The sequence below is a fragment of the Delphinapterus leucas genome, chromosome 1 (assembly GCF_059928025.1).
Source record: "Delphinapterus leucas isolate spDelLeu-1000000601 "Yukka" chromosome 1, BTC_Dleu_Yukka2, whole genome shotgun sequence".
Classification (NCBI taxonomy): Eukaryota; Metazoa; Chordata; class Mammalia; order Artiodactyla; family Monodontidae; genus Delphinapterus; species Delphinapterus leucas.
The window spans coordinates 103625359-103646872 of record NC_143129.1 but is presented as its reverse complement, the minus strand read 5'-3'; the positions used below and the strand labels follow the sequence as shown (position 1 = coordinate 103646872).

General features: G+C 34.0%; 1 protein-coding gene across 7 annotated transcripts in view; it reads left to right on the top strand.

The window, feature by feature from the left end:
- Positions 1–20991, top strand: part of SNX7 (sorting nexin 7) — a 98170-nt gene extending 77179 nt beyond the window's left edge. For 2 of the 7 annotated variants that reach the window (XM_022553312.3, XM_022553306.2), the window contains 2 exons: positions 455–607; positions 20572–20991. In XM_022553312.3, coding sequence (XP_022409020.1) covers positions 455–607; positions 20572–20649 — 231 coding nt within the window. In that variant the 3' untranslated portion in view covers positions 20650–20991. Of the gene's footprint in view, positions 1–454; positions 608–4577; positions 5220–11134; positions 11238–14866; positions 16371–20571 lie in introns of those variants that run through there. The other 5 variants (XR_002641911.3, XM_022553307.2, XM_022553309.2 and 2 more) reach the window with 5 other exon arrangements.
- The last annotated feature ends 523 nt before the right edge of the window (positions 20992–21514 follow it).

Here is a 21514-nt window from a genome sequence, read left to right as displayed (position 1 = left end):
GTGGGATCTTCCCAGACCAGGGCTCAGACCCGTGTCCCCTGCATCGGCAGGCAGACTCTCAACCACTGCGCCACCAGGGAAGCCCCCAACCATATCTTTTAACATAAATATTTCATCACAATCAGTGGTAATTAGAGAGTTATTGCAAAAAAATTTTGGAATAACTTGTAGTCCAATTTCCTTTGCTTTATAAATAGTGTAACTGAAGCCCAAGATTAGAGAGATTTAGGTAAAGTCAAGTGCTAATTGGTGGCAGACCTTAGAACTCTACTTGACATCTCTGAATCCAGTGTTCTCTTTACTTTAACTAGTTAGTATACAGAGTAAATACTGGTGACTTTTCAAAAAAAGTATTTTTCTTAAACTGTTTTTTATAATATTCAGCTTAGACTTTAAGAATTCACTTAGTGGCAGGAATACATAGATCAGTTGATCTCTTTGTGATCTAATTCAGCTTACGGAAGAGATTGGAAAACTGGAAGATAAAGTGGAGTGCGCTAATAATGCCTTGAAAGCAGATTGGGAAAGATGGAAACAAAACATGCAAAATGATATCAAGTCAGCATTTACAGATATGGCTGAGGAGAATATCCACTCTTATGAACAGGTAATTAGTGATATGTGGTGTTGCTTCATTTTTAAAATGTTATCCTCTCTTACTTTCTATATGTCTTGTGTTGAAAAGAGTCTGTTCAGGAACCAAGTGTCACATTCAGAAGCCTCTTCGGTGGCTCAGTGCCAGTGGAGTTGCCAGTTAATATAGTAACGCTGTACCCACCCACTGACACAAATGTGTATATGTGGAGGGAGGGTGATAAGTTTTCCTTCCTACACAGCATGCCCAAGTACCTAATTTGAGCTGAGCTTGATGTTAGAAAGAATTATGCTACCATTTTATTGTGTCTGTTTTCCCCTCAGTTTCTTGTTTTGGAAGGATTTGAATTCTTCAAAAGCACTTGATCATGCTTCCTAATGATTCTCCTATCTTATTTCCTTTTCCTCTCTTTTTCTTGTATTGAAAAGGGTTTGCAAAATGAGGAAAGGACCAAAGGTTTGAAAATTAGTTCAGGGCTTATACGTTATGTCCCTGCCACCCCTACCATGCCTTCTGTAGCTATTCAAAAAAATCAAAAAAGGAGCATTAGTTCAGTTTATAGTTCAGTTGTTTTTTTTTTGTTTGTTTTTTAATTCAGGAAAGAGCCTAGTCAACATTTTTCTTTTCAAATGATTACCTTTTTTGAACAACTAACAATTCCGCAAAGTAGTTATTATTTTAAATGAATTTTATGCTATCACTTTCTTCATCTAGCATATTCTGAGAGTTTTGTAGTTTTAATTCTTACATTGAGGTATCTGACCCATTTTGAGTTAATTTTTTTTTTATTATAGTATGAGGTAGGGGTACAACTTCATTCTTTTTCTTTTCTTTTTTTTAATATTTACTTATTTATTTTGGCTGCGCTGGGTCTTGGTTGCGGCATGCGGACTCAGTTGCAGCATACACGCGGAATCTAGTTCCCCGACCAGGGGTCGATGACGGGGCCCCTGCACTGAGAGTGCGGAGTCTTACCCACTGGACCACCAGGGAAGTTCCCATTCATCTAGCGTATTCTGAACATACTTTTCCTGGAAGGTATATTTTAAACATACATCTTTAACCTTATCTCTGACTGAATTAATGACTATACAAAATTGATACATTAAGAGAATTATTTTATCCTTTGTAGTCTATAGTGCTTGCTAGTTTAAAGGTACTTTAAACTAAAATATTTTATATTTTGCAAGATTATCTGATACTGATATTTTCATTCAACAAGAATTACTTGAGCCCCTACTACCACCAGACACTGTGCTGGGCCCTGGAGAGACCACAGTATGCAGGACAAACACGGTCCCTTTCTCATGTAGTTACAGTCAATAAGAGAAACAGTCAATTAAAATAAAACGTTATGATAATAAAGTATAATAAGTTCCAGGATAGAAAGACAGTGCAGGGAAAGAGGAAGATTCCTCAGAGGATGTGTTTAAGCTGAGACCTTAATGAATGATGAATGAGAGGTAGCCAGATAAAGATGTGAGTAAGAGAGTTCCAGGCAGAGAAAAGACAAGAAGTGAGAGAGTACATGTTCAAATTACTGAGGTTCTCTTTGAAGGATGGTGGAGTGGAGGTAATGTTGAGTTGAAAAAGGAGGCTTGTAGAGGAGGAAAAATTTTCCTCGATCCTCTTAGGATTCCTGGCTGGGTCTGAAAATGAAACTGACAAAGATAAATTAACAGGAAAAATGTATATATGTTGATTTAATGTAAGTTCTTTGTGGTACAGGAGCCTTCATGAGCAAATCTAGACCAGAAGAAACAGATCTGAGTATTTCTACGCTAAGTTTGATGAAGAGTGGGCTGTCATGTAGAAATAGGGTAGGTTAAGGAGTATGAGTTAAGTGAAATAAACTGGAGGGAATTTAGCAAGTCCTTTTTGTTAGGAGTCTTCTCAGTGTCCCTTTGTCTTTGGAGGTAAAGATGCTTCTTTTTTCCTCTGGGCATAAGGAGGCCACCTCTTGTATGAGGGTTTTATGACCTGCTTCGTGAGATAAGGGTTGGAAGAAGGTCAAAGTGACCTTTCTGCTTCTGCCATATTCTCAAACTCATTCATCTTAATATGCCAACATGTCATATTTTACATTAGTATGTCCTGAACGCTATTAGGCTGAAGAGGGCCTTATAAGCTTTGTCTTTTATTTTTCATTCTAAGGGAAATGGGGAATGCCATTGAAGACTTTTCAGCAGGGAAGAGACAATATCTATTGCACTTGCCTTTTAGAAAGATCACACTGGCTATATGGGTCAGAGTGGAACAAAACTAAACATGTTGAGCCTAGTTAGAAAACGTAGCAACAAAGACAGAGATGTGAACTGACATAGAGGTCTCATGGCAGTGGGCTAGAGATTAGTGGACAGATTCAAGTGATTTTCTTTTTAGCAGGTGGGATTGGAAAGATCATTTTCTACCTCTCCTATTTTTTTATTCTACATTAACAACCTTAAGTAAATTCAAGTCTCTAAAAGGAATTCCTCGTAAATCTCAGATTTTGAAATGATTTAAAATATTTCTGTTGGATAAAACACATTTATCAACATAGGCTTTTTTTACCACTTAACTCTTTAAATCCACAGAAATAACTTTATCTCTCCTTTACAATAGAACCTGTCCACACTGACCTTATAGTAGTGTTATGACAATTAATTGAAACAATTTTTAAGATAATGCCTTGAAAATTAAGATATACAATATACTATAAGTGATTGTGATTATAAAACATAAGTATATTAAGTTATAAAAGTCATGTGACAAATGCACCTACTATGTTTTCCTTTCAATGATAAAGTCTGCAAAACTTTTCTAAGTTTGCTTTTTTATTTTTTTAAGAGAAAATGTTCATGGCAATTCCATTGAACTCCAAATGAAATGTTTGAGTTTTGACTGTACCTGTCACATAAATACATATTTTTGTCACGCTCATAGGTTGCACTCAGTTTATACAAAATACAGTTTTATTAGAAATAGTTAAATTAGCATCACTGTGCCATATTGCCATATTGCAAACTTCGTTCTTCACAGCAGTTTATATCAGTATGTTTTTCACCCTTTCCTCCAAATGAATTATATTTCTACATGTTGCTAAAATTATATCAAGTGTACTGCATCTTAGATGTATATATTTGGAGGAATCTCTGGTTTTCTTTATTATAACTTCACAAGATCCCTACAGCTCCAGTTATTTATTGTTTTTTTTCCAGAGTGAATAACTCTTAACTGATTTGACACATCAGTCCAAGCATAATCAGGAAATTGGGGCCCTTATATAATCACGGCTTCCTAACTAACACACAAACTGTGTGGCTTGAAACAGCAACAGTCTGCTGTTATCTGTTAACTTCAGAATATCTCAGATATACAAGGAAGTGAAATATTGCAGAATCTTTCCAGTCCCTTTTTAATTTAATCATATTATTATGGAAATACTTCTGTTTTCATCAACATTTGTAAAAATAAATCACCAAAGGGGTTTGTTCCTAGTGTGATAGAAGAAATGGGGTATAAACATTTGCCTTTGGACTTTTATGAAGTAAAATGGTCACAGTTTGTTTACAACTTAAAATTTAAATATTAAAATGAAAGAGGAAAATCAGTTTGTAAATATGAGATATAGGTCTGTATCAGAAACCAGTTATTGTCATATTGAAATATTATACTTAGATGTGTGAACTTACTTGGAGACAGTTGACACCGAATATAAAACAGGTATCTCCAAATAAACTCTGAGTAGGTGAAATGAAGCTATTCCCAATTTTGTTCTATATGACCAATAACTAAGAATAAATTTGAGTCTTTTTATAAAAACAAGAATAATGAAACAATAAAACAAAAATCCAGTTGAACATAGGTGAATAATTTCAAAGTATCTTGGTATCCAGATAACCAAAGAAAATTATTTCTTGCTAAAATGTGAAGGGATGCTGAAACCATAAACTATGACATGCTGGATAAAGTACATGGACATTTTCTAATTGTTCTTTAGTAGGTACAAAAGAGTGTAAGTTTCAATTGTTGATGATACTGATGCTGATGATTATGGTGATGGTGAAGAGATTTGAAAGGAAGTAATCCTTGGTAGGTATTATAAACTGAAAGAATATACCCTTTGAAAGTTTAATTTTAATATCATAATCATGGAAAGATCGCATAATGTTAATTTTTGCCAAGTAAAACTGTTTGTAGTTAAGTGAATATAATACTTGAAGTTATAACATGTGTTTCTTTGCACAGCTTATTTTAGAATTATTAGTTAATGTATGGAAGTCGTTTCAGAGCCTCATTTTCTGGTTTGAAAATTAGTACATGCACATGAAAAACAAAAAAATGACAAGAGCTAAGTACACAAATGTATAAAGAGGAAATAAAGAATGCCCATAACCTTATCTCCTAGAGAAGGCTACACTTAAATGCAATTATAGAAAAATAATTTGCTATATGCAGATAAAAATATTTTAAAATTTCTGCATGGTTCTTTTCGAATGTGTCAACATAAAAACATGTTACTTATTTGTGTCATGATGATTATAGTGGATATGTATTATTTTGAGTTCTGTATTTTTTATTTGTTTAAACACTTCTCTATATAACGACATAATCTTCTAGTACATTATGTTAACATACCTTTATTAGTGAAGAGAACTACTAATAATTAAGCAGTTATGTAAATTTTTTGCTCTCATAAATAATACTATTAAAAATAATTATGAACACTAGACTTAAAATCTTTTTTGATAAGAATTTCAAGAAATAACCAGGTTAGAGGTCGCTTCATTTCAAATGCTATCAGTCTTATTTAAGAATGTCAATTGCCTCATGTAAAATCATTCATTTAAGATTCAATTAACGTCAAAACCCTATGCTAAGCAACATTCAAATTCAAAATTAAATCTTGCCCTTAGGGAAGAATAATAAGTATATGTATTTTTCACTTGATTTATACAGCTTTACAATGTATTACTTTTTTTAATGGAAGAATATTTAAATTAGTTTTTTTTTACTTGAATGGTAATGAGCTGGCTTAATAGAAGGGTTCTATCATTACTGAATAATAAAAATATATGTATCTACATGGACATCTAGGAAGCAGAAAAGCAATTATAGTATAGGACGTTTTCTCTAAGATAAATGAAGAAAAAAAATCATTACAAGCGTTCACCATCAAGCCAAATCAATAGTACAACTAATGCTTTCCTAAATTCCAAGTCCAGCTATATATGGACCATTTAAAAAGTAGAGAAAATTTAAAAAATAGGTATCATAGCAGTTCTTCTACAAAGTAAGTAATAGATAAGCATTGAATGTTCTAGAAGTTCTTCAAGTTTAGTTGTTCTTATTTAGAAATGTATTCCTTATTACATTGGGGAATGGTAAAATAAACTCTAGCAAAAGAGTTGCTTGTTTTAAATTAAGTGGTGCACTACATGCTTTGGAACATTTTTAAAATTTTTGTGAATATTTAAAACACCCTGGTCCAAGTAAAGATAGCTCCCAAGCATTGTGACTTTAAGAGGTTAATCTATATTGGTAATGATTATAAAACTGCCAGCTAAGCAAGATTTTGATGAGTGGCATTTAGATTTCTGTCTGAAATTTCATTCTTTTTTAAAAAATTGGGACTCAGATAAATTATGGACTTTCTGTTCATCTACATGAATTAAAAGGAACAGTTAGAGGGAAGAGCTTCTCTAGATCTAATTCCATCCAACAAAGAGGAACGGTTATGTAACATGACAGAAACTTGGGGAGAAAGTACCATTTTCAAAATCTGGGAGGTCAAAGGAAAGCAAAGGAAGGAAACCCTGGCCATTTTCAGTCATATTGCGTAGAATTTAGTAAAGTGATTTGAAAAAATTACAGAAAAGTATAATTTCAACATCACAGACTCAAAAAGAGAATATGACATAAGAGGAATGAACAATTCTAAAAAGTAATAAAAGGAGTGAAGCAGTTAAAGAATCAGATACGATTACATCTGTGGACCATGAAATATGAAAGACAAAGATGTAAAGAGAGAGATACAGTCAGAGATGAATACAGAGAAACAGTATCAGGAAGGGCACATTTCAGGAAGAAGTGAGGTTTTGGAAAAAAATGGAATGACTTCCAAATAGTACCAAAGTCAAATGGAAGTAGGTGTGAGGAGCCTCTTTTGGAAGCAAGAAAATTAGGAATTAATAAACTCTAATAAAATTAATAAAGTGAATCTCTAATGGAAACCATGTTACGGAAACTGAGAAAACAGAACTACTTCATTTCTATTTCACTCCTGTTCTCTCCATCAAGGAGAATGAAAATGTAAGTTGCAAGATTTAGGCAAATACAAATAAAAGGTAACTAAAATTCAGTATATTTGAAGAGATAATAAAACATTAGCTATCCATTGCCACAAAAAGAGAAGGCTAGCGTGTTCTTTTTACAATGACCCTTGCAAAGCCTTTCCTTTATCCGCCCAAAAGCGGTGCTTACAAAGCCCTAGATGAAGCCTTTAATTTTAAACTGATTTACGCAAAGAAAAATCGACAGACTTCTGCTCACCCAGGAGAAATGCAGGCTACTTTTCTTTCCTAGGTGAATACTCAGATTAGCTCCAGAGAAGGTTTTGGGAGATACTGAAACAATGACACCTGTTTCCAAAATAGTTAACCTCTGTAATTTCTACGCACCATACACAATCACCTTATACTGCTCAACTCTTAGTAACAGCCTTTCTTGTAAAGAGAAGGATGGAAGTGAGTAAGGATTTAACCAGCTGTAGTTGTTTAGTATCATTTTGGTCCTAAGGAATGACCTGTAGTTTTTGAGTTTTCCTTTTAAATATTGGGAGAGAGGCATAAAAGTTGGCCTATGTTGAACCATTTCAATTATATTTTTATATTGACAGTCTCTTAGGATGAAACAGAGTAAACAGATACTTTCTTTAAGGTTAATGTGTCTCAACTCCCTTTCCAAATCATAAGAATAAAGAATTTAGCTAGAGCTGGAATAATTCAAAGTTATCTAGGACAGGGATTTTTGAATCCATATCAGGGTACTTTTCTTTTTACAGTCATGCCTCGTAACATTTACTAAAGCTGGTACCTGACCTAATCCCTAGGACCGAGGAAGACAGATCTGATGGTGCTAAAACAGCTCTTCAGAAAATAGCAGTCTATCTTTGGAACTATTTGAAGAATGTTTCAGGACTACATTACATACCCTAGGGGATTCAGTAGATTTCCATTAATGGGTAGGATAGATTTCCTGGAAAGTAAACACACCACCAGCTTGAGAGGCTAAGATGCTTAGATATTTACTCAACCTGACCATTTTTATGCCAGCTAAATTTTCCAATTCATTACGTTCTTGTGTCCACATTATTTACTTTTTTACTCAATGGGAGGCACTCATTAGAAGCCTGAATGTCTGGATTAGCAAATTCAGGCAGCATTACACTACTCTTCTATGCACCATCCAATTCATTTAGGGATGGTCATCTTCATCAAAAGAAAAACACCAAGTTTTCATCTTCTTAATGCTGTTAAATGACAATCCATTGAATACCTAGGAGTTTTTCCCTTTGTATTTTGAGTAAAGAGACCAACACTATTGATTGTTTAATGATTAATCTTGTCCTCTTTACCATTTATCCTATGGAGATCATTTTTGGGGGGAGCAATCAATTCCTATTTCAAATAGAATCTAAAGGTACACGGTAATAATGCCTAGAACAATGGAGACAGATGGAATAACCTTGTGTCATCCTAAGGCTAAAACCTTTTATTCTCACTGTCTGATAAGAAGCTTCACCATCGATCATGGAAACAAACTCATCAATAAAACACTTGCTTGGATTGCTCATGGGAGGCTATTATGGTCCTCTGTTATGGTTGATTGGTTGTGGGGGAGGCATCTATGGAGAATAGCTATCACAGAGGCTGCAGAGCTGCCTTCTCAGTTTGATAGATTGTACCAGGAATCCTGGATGAGTGAAGAGGTGAGAATTATAAATTGAGCTGAGGGAACTCTACATTAAAGACATTTTATAAATTTTTTAAATCAGCTATTACAAATGGCAGAGGAAGTCCCAGGGCATAGTTCTTTGGGTCTCTAATTGTTGTATATTTAAGGACATACTTGATCACACAATCATTTGCTTCTATTGATTTTACTTTGGCTGTCATTGGATATGACATCTTCATAGCCAAGTGTCTTCCTTTTAGGTTATACTGTTTCACTTTACGGAGAAGTTTGGCAATGCATCTTAGCACATTAAAGTTTCTAAGAAACTCCCTAGGAAAAACATCTGTTCACCTTTGTTTAAGATCTCAGATTTATTTGTTCACCGAAGTCATTTATGAAATTAATGTCTGAAATAGTCTCTAGAAAATACTTAGGAAACTGGTAAAAATGTTCATTAGAACTTTTATTGTAAAGCCATCTGAAGAAGTTTAGGTAAATATGAGCTCTTGACAGTAAATTTCAGTTCCACTTGGCTTAAAACACTGTTCTGTTGTAGCCAACTGACCTTTTAAACTTACACCTCAATAATTTGATACAGCTTTTCAGTGATACAAATGAATGCTCCTCTGTCATAGCAGATAAGGTTAATTGTTATCCTCTACATTGATGACAAGGTCGTATTCCAAGTAGTAAATCTACTTCTAACTACTTCTACCACCACCCACCACAAGGAATCCTTATACTCAAGCCAAAATTACTTTGCAATAAGATTATCTTCAGCATGTGGAATGACAGTATACTTTTCAGACGTTAAGTCATTTAATTTACTGGGTCTTTATCTTGGTGACCACACTGAAATTTTCTTTTTTCAAAACTTGACTTTCATAAGAGGCATATTGAGGTCTTTTTATATTAGAAGACACTTTTGACTTAAAAAAAATTAGAACAAAATAATGATCTCCATTATTTAGTAGCTATTCAAAATACTGAATTCAGACTTGATGATGCATTTTGATAGTAATATTAGCAAACTAAGATGTAGTCAGAATAAGGTTATCATGGTGATAGTGGTCTAAGAAATGCATCTTCATTCAAGGAATTGGAAAAGAAGAAAGGTATTTGGAGGGCAGTCATGGAAGGAGTACATGTTTTATTGTTGCTTCAGAAAACATATCTAGCACCAACTTTTGGAAATTGTATAATTTGAATTCACAGAAGGAATTATTTCCTATGTATTAAAATTCTCTAAATTACATTAAATTGCAATGCAAAGAAATAAGTTCTCTGCCACTGGGAGTTTTTAAGCAATTGTTGAATAATGTACATCAGAAATTCTGTCTGTACTAGAATTTCTCAATGCATTTTATAGGAAATTAGTTTTTGTAATGTTAATGGGTGTTAATCGTGAAAGAAAAGATAGGTTCTGTAGTCAAATAAGTTTGAGTTAAACAGGCGTTTTTACTAAAGTTCTCAGAGTCTTTTATGTGCTTATATGGTTTATGAATCTGAAGACATAATTTCTTTGACTAGGTCAGCATTTCTTCTTATAGGATTAGCCTGTCATGGAACACAGTTTAGGAAACTTCAGGTAATTATGTTGATCTCTAAAGTGATGCAACTTAAACTGTGGACTAATGTCCAATTCATAAATTGTTAATTACAGATTTATAACATGATAGATTCAGAAACTAAACGTAATCAGTTGAAATCTTCTATAGCAATTAGACATTGTCATGACATCCAAGTGGGTGATTATTAGACTTTTGTTGAATAAGGTATAGGCCAATTCGAGTATTATCCAGCTTTTGTGGTGATTTCTTGTGGCATGAAGTGCAAACTAGTCAGCTCAGTAGGTTCACTTAATGGTCCTCAGCAGATTGAAAGAAAAAGACTTATTCATCATCGCACATAGTTTGAGAAGCGCTGCTCTAAAGTTCCTTCTGTTTTCTAAAAGTCTGTTCATCTCTTACACTTAACATAGGTAGTGTCTTTTCTCATTTAAACATTTATAATCTGATTAATATTCAAGTATTATAATGTATATAAAGCACAGTTAATTATAGAATTCAGTTTAAATGCACCAGGTTCTGACTTTTATGTACTTCTAAGGAAATCTTAAAAATCGAGTGTTTATCGTTTTTAGAATTCTAAAGTATTATGTAATTAACTATTTTGCTGTTTTATTAAGTGATGATTTCTGTTCTGAATTGCATATTCCAAAGCCATAGCTATAGCTCATGTTTCCACATAACTGTGTACATCTTTTATTATAGTTCATGTAATTTTAAAGCTTTTGTTGTTTTGCAGGTTTCTGCTTTCTTAAAAACTTGTATTAAAAACATTTTCACCAGTCTTATTCTGTGAGATAGTTATTTCTCAATTATCTGTACAAGCGAATTTGAGCTTAGATGTAAAAGGGACAGTTATGCCATAGCATAGACAGTCTGTGCCTCTTCCCACCCTTTGGATTGGATAACTTTTTCTGTAGTTAAGTTTATCAAATACTTGAATAGGCGATTATATATGATAATGAAATAATTTCTAAAATTATCTAGATTCTGAATCAAGAATTTTCTTCTTATTGTTCTTCATAAATGGCAGACTATATACTATGGACCAATATATAGTTCCTGCAAAGAAAAGGAAGAAATGATTTAAAACACACATGCACACACTGCATGATGTAACATCTTGAAAAAAGAAGGTGGGTTTACTAATGAAAAAAATTAAAATTGTATATCAGAGTGCCTGCCACTAATTGTAAAATCTTTATCATATCTTCTCTATACCCAGTTTTCTAATCTGTCAAAAAGTGGTACCGGGCTTCCCTGGTGGCGCAGTGGTTGAGAGTCCGCCTGCCGATGCAGGGGACACGGGTTCGTGCCCCGGTCCGGGAAAATCCCACATGTCGCAGAGCAACTGGGCCCATGAGCCTGCACGTCTGGAGCCTGTGCTCCGCAGCGGGAGAGGCCACAACAGTGAGAGGTCCGCGTACAGCAAAAAAAAAAAAAAAAGTGGTACTGATGGTCCTCCTCTTCCTCCACGCCCTATCCACACACATCCCTCACAGGTCTTTAGGAGAATAAAATTAGAAGACATGTGTGAAATGCTTTAAAATCATGTAGTTAAACATCATAGCTGTGCCTTGATAGTTTTCCAGTAATCCGAAAGTAAATGTGCTCTTTTTTTTAGTTTGTTGTATTTCCATGTTTGATAAGCAAACACAGAAAAGCTTGGTGTTTGAAGTGTCTGGGGTACTAAACTGGACAAACTTCATGTAATTGGTTTGTTATTGCTAAAAAACAATGATGATATGGTATAGAAAAGTATGAGTTGAAAAGATACGAAAATTTGGCTCTCATATTCTTTCTATAAAGATTTTCAATGTATTAGATCTTTTGGAGCCCCAATTTTTCCACATGTAACAATGACAGAAGTGGAGTTATTCGTATCTAAGGCTTTTTCTATCTTTAGCAGATCTTGAGTTAGAGATCTACAGACTAATACTACAAAATTAGTTTTTAAATGGACCACAAGATGGCGTTTGTAGCTAATGAGTTTTTTGTGTTAACTCTGTTGCAGTCATTGAAGTATTTGCAGTATTTACAAATCCAAACTTATTACTTATGTTCTTGAGAGATATGTAAAAGTAATTTTAGAAAAAAATATGCAAGTCTTATTATTTTGAAGTTATTGACATTTCTCAAATTATAAGTTGGCAGGTTATTCTGAATTTAGACGTTTTCAAAAATGAAATTTAATGAATAATTTTGAGCCATTGCAAAATAATAGAAGTTGCTTTCCATTTGTAACATAATCTCTAATTTCTTTCTGGATTGATTACATTTCAGAAAAATGTTTAAATATGCAGCTCCTGAAAGTTTTCATTACTGTTTGGATCTTAGGTTTAGATGATAAAAAAAAACAATTACTAAAATGTTACACACTCCATTGCCCTCATTTTAGGCATAGCCTACAATTTTTATAATGTAATTTATTTTGCAGTGATATTGGCCTAGTATGGAGATGTTTACATATTTGAGCTTCAGTGTTTCCTCAAATGTAGGTTATGTCATCTGTGCCCAAGATCATTTGAGACAGCATTAAAGTACGTAAAGGACACTCAGTCATATTTCTCAGTTTTAGTTTATTAAGAGAGATGCAATTATTATGGCACTGTATAAAAGATACTTTTAGATTAGTAGGAAAACTAGAAGCACAACAACTTTGACTTAATATGGAAATTTCTGGTTTAAAAAGGGGTACATGGTAAGGTTTGGCTTTTATTACATTTTACAATAATAGATATCATTGTTATTGTTTTAGGCAAATATATGGTTATTTTACTTTATTAGCAGAGATATATAGATAATATTTTATTAATTTGACTTATGTGATAATTTGGATGAGACTAAGCTGTTCCATGAACAGTGTGGTAGCATTACCTATGGAGATATCAGACTTTATGTTGGCATTATCATCTAGTGGCTAAGACCATGGGCTTTGGACAGGCATAACTTGTGACTTTTAAGCTCAGAGACCTTGAAGACTTTTCGTTATTTCAGTGGACCTCAGCATCCTTATCTATAAAGTGCTAAAAATAATAGTATATACATCAGCTTTATTTGGTATTAAAATATATATGTACACATATGTATGTATGTATATAATGGAATAAAGAAAGATGAAAGGAAAGTCTTAGAAGCAAAATTTAATATTCCCAGTAAGTCACTAAAAGTAAATCATTTTGAAGCTTTTATACTCATAAATACCTTTCCAGGAGTCTCAACTAGTTTATCCCTTAAATCACTATTTATTTTACTTGAGCCCGAAATAGCCAATATAGAAAATATGTTTGAAAGCTGCTGGATAGATAAGTAAATAAATAAGTAAAATATATGTTAAGTTCTTAATGCAGTGCCTAGCACATAGTAAGGTTTTGATAAATGTAAACTATTAGTAGTAATAGTAGCAGTAGTAGTAATTGAAAATATTTCTCATGTATTTCTGAATCTTACCTTTGGAAATTATTTATAGTGACAATTACCTTATAAATATCAAATACAGAGGGGAGAGGTAAAATGTTATGTTTGATGCCTTTTCACACTGTGTCAAGCCAAATAGAACAAGGCATATTTACAAATTGTATGTGATCTCATTTGCCAACTTTTTTTTTCATTTTTTAAATTTTTATTTAAGTATAGTTGATTTACAATGTTGTGTTAGTGTCAGGTGTACAGCAAAGTGATTCAGTTATACATACATATATATATTTTTTTCAGATTCTTTTCCCTTATAGGCCGTTACAAAATTCTGAGTCTAGTTCCCTGTACTATGCAGTAGGTCCTTGCTGGTTATCTATTTTATATATGGTATTGTGTGTATGTTATTCCCAAACTCCTAACTTATCCAACCCCCCAACCGCTTTCCCCTTTGGTAACCATAAGTTGGTCTTCTATGTCTGTGGGTCTATTTCTGTTTTGTATATAAGTTTATTTGTATCTTTTTTTTTAAGATTGCATATATAAGGGATATCATATGATATTTGTCTTTGTCTGGCTTATTTCACTTAGTATGATAGTCTCTAGGTCCATCCATGTTGCTGCATATGGCATTATTTCATTCTTTTTTATGGCTAATATTCCATTGTGTATATATACCACATCTTCTTTATCTGTTCGTCTGTCAGTGGACATTTAGGTTGCTTCCATGTCTTAGCTCTTGTAAATAGTGCTGCAGTGAACATTAGGGTGCATGTATCTTTTTGAATTATGGCTTCCTTCAAATATATGCCCAGGAGTGGGATTGCAGGATCATATGGTAGCTCTATTTTTAGTTTTTTAAGGAACCTCCATACTCTTCTCCATAGTGGCTACACCAATTTACATTCCCACCAACAGTGTAAGAGGGTTCCCTTTTCTCCACACCCTCTCCAGCATTTATTATTTGTAGACTTTTTTGATGACGGCCATTCTGACCAGTGTGAGGTGATACCTCACTGTAGTTTCGATTTGCGTTTCTCTAATTATAATTAGTGATAATGAGCATCTTTTCATGTGCCTTTTGGCCATCTGTATGTCTTCTTTAGAGAAATGTCTATTTAGATCTTCAGTCGGCCCCTTTTTTGATTGGTTGTTTGTTTTGTTGATATCGAGCTGTATGAGCTGTTTGTATATTTTGGAGATTATTCCCTTGTCGGTTGCATCATTTGCAAATATTTTCTCCCATTCTGTAGGTTGTCTTTTCGTTTTGTTTATGGTTTCCTTTGCTGTGCAAAAGCTTTTAAGTTAATAATTAGGTTGCATTTGTTTATTTTTGTGTTGGCCACTTTAGGTTCTAGGATGAAAGTTAACGGACACACATGGTCCAACCCCCCTATTCTATGAATGGGCGAATAGGCCCAGAGAAATGAAAAGATTTGCCTGAAGTCAGACTGTGGAACAGAACCTCTTCATATCCCACCATCTTGAGAAAATATTGATTCTTAAATGTGGAAGTTTTCATTGGAAGCTATATCTACAGAAACACCATTTTTGTTATCATTCATTCTTTAGAACACTTGATCACATCTGCTTGTGTGATCACTACCTACTTATGAGAACTAAAGAGACATTTACCTTTTCTAATGGCAAAATGTCATCACTACTTTACTGGGGTAGCAAGAGATTTACTTTCAAGAAGAGTTTTGGAATTAAAACTTATTTTCTAAATATTCTGTCTGTGTATTTGAGAAGTATTTAAGAATGTGTTTTGGGACAAAAGGGCTTTTGTTTACCTGTCAGGCCTGTTTGCCCTAGTTCTGGCTCACTTTTCTAACGGTACAGCCTCTTTCCCAGTCCTGCCCTTTATAGAGAAGCTACAGTTTTTGGTCTTTGTCTAAAAACTGGAGCCACCTGGAAAAAAGTGTGCACTGCATTCTCAGTTAACGAGGATTTGTGATCAACTTGCTTTCTGGTCACCCAACATCCTGCCAATAAATATGTTCAACATATTTATGGACTTACTTTTACTGCAGTGGAAGCGTGGGGCACTAGAAAAAAGTGCTGGACTCAGTGGATCACAGTTCCCTTAACTATAAGATGCGGTTACTTGAGTTTGTCAAAGTATTGTTGTATCAAATAAAATAATGTGTATGGAAAATCATGACACATTATTCAACTAGAAGTGGAATAGTTGTTGATTCTCTTATGACAATATGAGAATCTAAAACTAGAATGAGCTGATGGGTATGATTGAAGGTCAGGCCACCCGTGACACTGGGTATTTTTGATTGTTACTCTAATTTTGATATTAGTTTGCTTTACTAATTTTAATGATTTAAAAGTGGGAAAAAAATCAATTTCTTGATAGAAAACAGTGAGAAGCCAAATAACAGAAATACATTTTTTTCAAATAATTGTTTTAACATCTTTTTCTTCTTTTTTTTAAATAAATTTATTTATTTTATTTATTTATTTTTGGCTGCGTTGGGTCTTCATTGCTGCACACGGGCTTTCTCTAGTTGCAGTGAGCCGGGGCTACTCTTTGTTGTGGTGTGTGGGCTTCTCATTGCGGTGGCTTCTCTTGTTGCAGAGCACGGGCTCTAGGCACACGGGCTTCAGTAGTTGTGGCAAGTGGGCTCAGTAGTTATGGCTCACGCGCTCTAGAGCGCAGGCTCAGTAGTTGTGGCATACAGACTTAGTTGCTCCATGGCACGAGGGATCTTCCCAGACCAGGGATTGAACCCATGTCCCCTTCATTGGCAGGCAGATTCTTAACCACTGCACCACCAGGGAAGTCTGCAGAAATACATTTTTAAAAAATATAATTTACGGGCTTCCCTGGTGGCGCAGTGGTTGAGAGTCCGCCTGCCGATGCAGGGGACACGGGTTCGTGCCCTGGTCCGGGAAGATCCCACATACCGTGGAGCGGCTGGGCCCGTGAGCCATGGCCGCTGAGCCTGCACGTCTAGAGCCTGTGCTCCGCAACGGGAGAGGCCACAGCAGTGAGAGGCCCGCGTACTGCAAAAAAAAAAAAAAAAAAATATATATATATATATATATATATATATATATATATATATATAATTTACAATTATAAGGAGTTTCACACTAGATTTTGAGATTTTTTTTGTTGTCATTTTGATGATTCTTTATATCCTCCAATTATCACAGTCCTGGATGCAGTGAATACTGAACTGAACTATTTATGTGGTATAAACAATCCATTTCTTGAGTTTTTACTTAGTTTTTCATACTCAGAAATCAAAGAAAAGCAAGAAAGACTAAAAAGATTTAAGGAGTTGTAGAGATTATCATTCATTATTTTAAAATAGATTTATGTACATTAACTGGGTAAATGAGCAACATATCAGGTAATAGGTTAATATTAAACATTGGCAGGAGGAGGCAGTTAACACATTTAGTTAGTAAAAAAATCTTCTATCAAAATTCCAAAAGAAGATTGGTAGCTTCAGGAGCTACACAGTTCAGAGCATGTCCTCAGTTTTGTAGATCCAGAAATCTGATGGTCAGCAGCCTGAGTAGGGATCAGGCTTTTATAGCAAAACTTAACATTAACAAATTTAGGGATCAGTAGAAGCCAGGATGTCAGTTGATGAATATTCAGATTGAAAAATGCAGTGTTTATGATGAGCAGCATATTTGCATCAGTAGTAAAGTACATTTCTTCTCTATGGCCTCTGCATTTACTGAGCACTTACTATATGCCTGGCATGTATTAACTCAGTCATCTTCAAAGGGTATACATGCTCCTGGAAATACATAAAAATTTCCAAGAGGTATGTAAGGAATCAATTTCTACATACTCAACCTGCATATATACTCTCTCCTAAAACTTGATCCCCCTGGGACTTCCCTAGTGGCGCAGTGGTTAAGAATCTGCCTGCCAGTGCAGGGGACACGGGTTCGATCCCTGATCCGGGAAGATCCCACATGCAGCGGAGCATCTAAGCCCGTGCGCTACAACCACTGAGCCCGCACGCCACAACTACTGAAGCCCATGCACCTAGAGCCCGTGCTTTGCAACAAGAGAAGCCACCGCAATGAGAAGCCCGCGCACCTCAACGAAGAGTAGCCCCTGCCCGCCACAATTAGAGAAAGCCTGCGCGCAGCACCAAAGACCCAATGCAACCAAAATAAACAAATAAATTTTTAAAAACAAAGTTGATCCCCCTGCAATTATGCATTTTTTTTTATTCACCTGCCCTCCAAAACGGTCCTTCTTTCACTATGTAAAAGAAAGGTGTCTCAAAAAAAAAAAAAAAAAGGTGTCTCATCTTGATGGGCCAGTGACTTATTAAATGTATCCTGGTGGTCATTCAAGAGATTGGTTATTTTCCATTTGCTAATGAATGGCTATACCTCTTATCAGGTTTGTAATATCACAGACATACTTAACCGTTTGATCCTCAGCTTTCTCATCTATAAAATAAGATTCATAGTAGTCACTGTGAGGTTTAAAGAAGGTAATATGTGATAAAACAACCATTACAATGCCTGACCAAGTATTCATATAGATATTCAGCCGTTGTCATGATACTTCTCTTGATTTTCTGTGCTAGTGTTCTATAATCTGTATTTCAAAATACGTAAATTGTTTTTCTGCCTTTTGTATGGTGGATGGTAGGGAGATAGTTCTTTTACCATGTCTCACTGTCATTTTTAGGATTTGCTTTAGAAATGAAAATGTTAATTCACAACACTAATCCGCATGGAGGGCTGATCTTCCTTAGACACTAAACTAGGAGAGTTGAAAAATATGACAGTGATAGAAGTTTCATTACATTAGGATTAATACCATCTTTGGTGCAATTTGGATCCCTTATTTGACAGGAATTCTAAATAGAGTAGACTGCTCAGATTTTTATTTTGAATTTTACCTTGAATATGTTCAAAGATTTTTTAAATGATAGTTTGGCAGAGTTATCAAAAAGATATGATATCTCCTGAAAGCAGTAATTGCTTTGGCCTGCCCTGCAGGGTTACCAGATAGTAGATAACGTATGGATTTGCAGAAGAGGCCAGAAATCAGGTTCTCAAGGGAAAACAGGGCTCTTTCCAAAGGTGAACCATGGTTCTCTATCGGCCCTTCAATCCCAGTTCATAGTTTTCATTGTTTTGTAAATGTTGTGGATAGATTTTTAAACATTATCTGTATTTAGGTATTTTTGTATTTCCTTCTTTTTTATAGTCAAAATTTGGTGAAGGAGATTTTTGAGTATCTGTAAAGCTGAATTAAAAATTGTTTTCTTGGCATTGAAAAGAAATAAAATACTAATAACTGCTAATATTTAATGCATTTCTCCATATGATGTTAATTGTAGGTATTTCGTAGATGTTCTTCCTCAAGTTGTAGAAATTCTCATCTGTTCCTAATTTGTTGAGAATTTTTTTTTAAGTAAGAAATGGTTATTGTAATTTGACAAATGTCTTTCCATGTCGAGATGATAATAAATTACATTTAATACAGTCAGTTACATTGATTGATAGTTGAACATTAATCCAATCTTACACTCCTGGGATAAACTCCATTTGGTCATGAAATATAATTATTTCTATAGATTGCTGGATTTGATTTGCTAAAATTTTGTTTATAATTTTGGCATCTGTGTTTATGAGGGATAGTGGTCTGTAGTTTGTTCTTTGGTAATGCCCTTGGTAAGTTGGAAAGCATTCCTTTCTCTTCAGTTCTCTGGAAGAGTTTATGTAGAATTAATATGATTCTTCCTTAAGTTTTTGGTAGAATTCACTGGTGAAGCCATTTGGGCCTGAAGTGTTCTTTGTGGAAAGATATTTAACAACAAATTCAAATTCATTTGAATTATCTATTTTTTCTAGAGTGAGTTTTGGTAGTTTGTATCTTTTCATTGGTTTCATTTAAGTTCTCAAATGTATAGGTATAAAGTTTTCAATAATATTTTCTTTTTTTCCTTCAGTAGAATTTAAAGGGATGTCACCTCTCTCATTCCTAACAGTTTGTAATTTGTGTCATCTTTCTTCTTTTATGAACAGTCTGGCTAAAAGTTTATCAATTTTATTAATCTTCTCAAAGATTCAATGTTTGGTTTCATTGTTTTTCTCTTTCATTGAGTCACACTTCTGTCTTTTCTGGTTTTTTTCTTCTGCTGCTTACTTCGGTTATAATTTGTTCTTTTTTAGTTTTTAAGGTGGAAACTGAAGTCATTTAAGACCCTTTTTTCTTTTCTAATGAAGGTGTTTAGTGGTATAAATTTCTCTTTATATACTACTTCAGTGGCATTCCAAAATTTTTTATACATTGTATTTTCATTTTCATTCAGTTTAAAATAAAATACTTTCTAGATTACCTTTTGATTTCTTCTTTGACACAGGGCTAATATTTATAAGTGTCCTGTTTAGATCTCAAATATTTGGGGATTTTTCAGATATCTTTCAATTGCTGATTTCTAAGTTAATAATGACTATCTCACCACCAGCAGACCATAATATAATCATTGCTAATTTTTTGAATACTTACTTTGAGCCAGGCATTCTGCATAGAGATTTATACAGGTTATGTAAATTTAATTTTCATGATTGCTTTACTGGTAAGTATTGTCATTAACCTAATTTATAGCTGAAGAAACTATAATAGAGATTAATCAATTTGCACAAACTCACACTTGATATAGTAGGATTCAGATCTGATTAAGCCATGCTTGTATCACTACTCTTCTGTCTAGATGCTTAATGCTTGCCCCCTCAGATCCAAATGGTCCATCTTTCCCTCTACAGTTTATTATAGATCTGTTTTCTATCCTGACAATGGGGGAATAGTGGATTATTTCAGCAAACTAATCCATGCTAATTTTTTCACCTTTTAAGTTTTCCTCTTATTTAGCAACAGTTTCCCTCATTAAGAATTAAAATATGTAGAAAATGACAGGGATCCTGGGAAGCCTGTGGGAGAGAGGAGTAGGGCAGATTGCTATAGGAACAGATACGTAAGGATTTATTAATCCTTCTAACAGTAAAAGTGAACTACTGTTGACCTCCTCATGGTGTGTTTCCATTATTTAGTGCCTTGCTACATGGGAATCCTTCCTTACATCACAGACAGATCTCCACTTGGAAGAAGCCTCTGAAGATAAATCGTAATCGCATTGAAGACTTCTCTGTGATCTTTGGGAGATAACCAAGGTTAACCAAAGTTATTCTTTCTGGATGGGCTGCGTCCTTTCTAAAGTGGACGAAAAGTGTTTCACACTATCTGGAAAACCAACAACTTAAAACTCAGGTGTTCCAGAGCATTCATATGAATTTGGATATATATATACATATATATACATATAAATATTTAGCTTAGTTTTAACTATGTTCTTAAATTTGTATACCAATAATTATACATTAAAAAGTTTTTTTCTTAAATATTTGTCTGTGGAACATGTCATTTTAAATATACTGTAAAGACTCAGTTTTAATAAAAAGTTTAATATGAAATGACTTGTGTGTGTTCTTTTTCTACTAGTAGCTCAAGCCTCTGAAGCAGATTCTAATATGAATCCAGTGTATGTTAACAAGTATCCTATGTATTCATCATTATTTCATCATAATTTTCTCTGAAATGCTATTTACTTTGATATTAGGAATTCAAAGTGAATATGCAAAAATGATTAAATATTATTAAACATTAATGATAACTTCAAAAGTTGGTTTATTAAAATTAAGTAACTGGTTAAAGATTACCAAGATAAATTTAAATTATTTTTTGAGTTACTATTTAGAATTCCTTATACAGTCATTTTCCCACTAGTAAATTTATTCTTTTTTTTGGTTTTTTTTTTTTACATACCCTTCACAATTCGTATCTAGCTTTATTTTTTAATGTACACAGTGTTTATCAAATTTGCCCTCCCATTTATTTGTTAAGGGTCTACTCTTTGTAAGGCACAATTGCAGGTGCTTATGATGATAATGCTAAAGACACATTACACTCACTTCATTCTCCAGGCTTACATTCTAG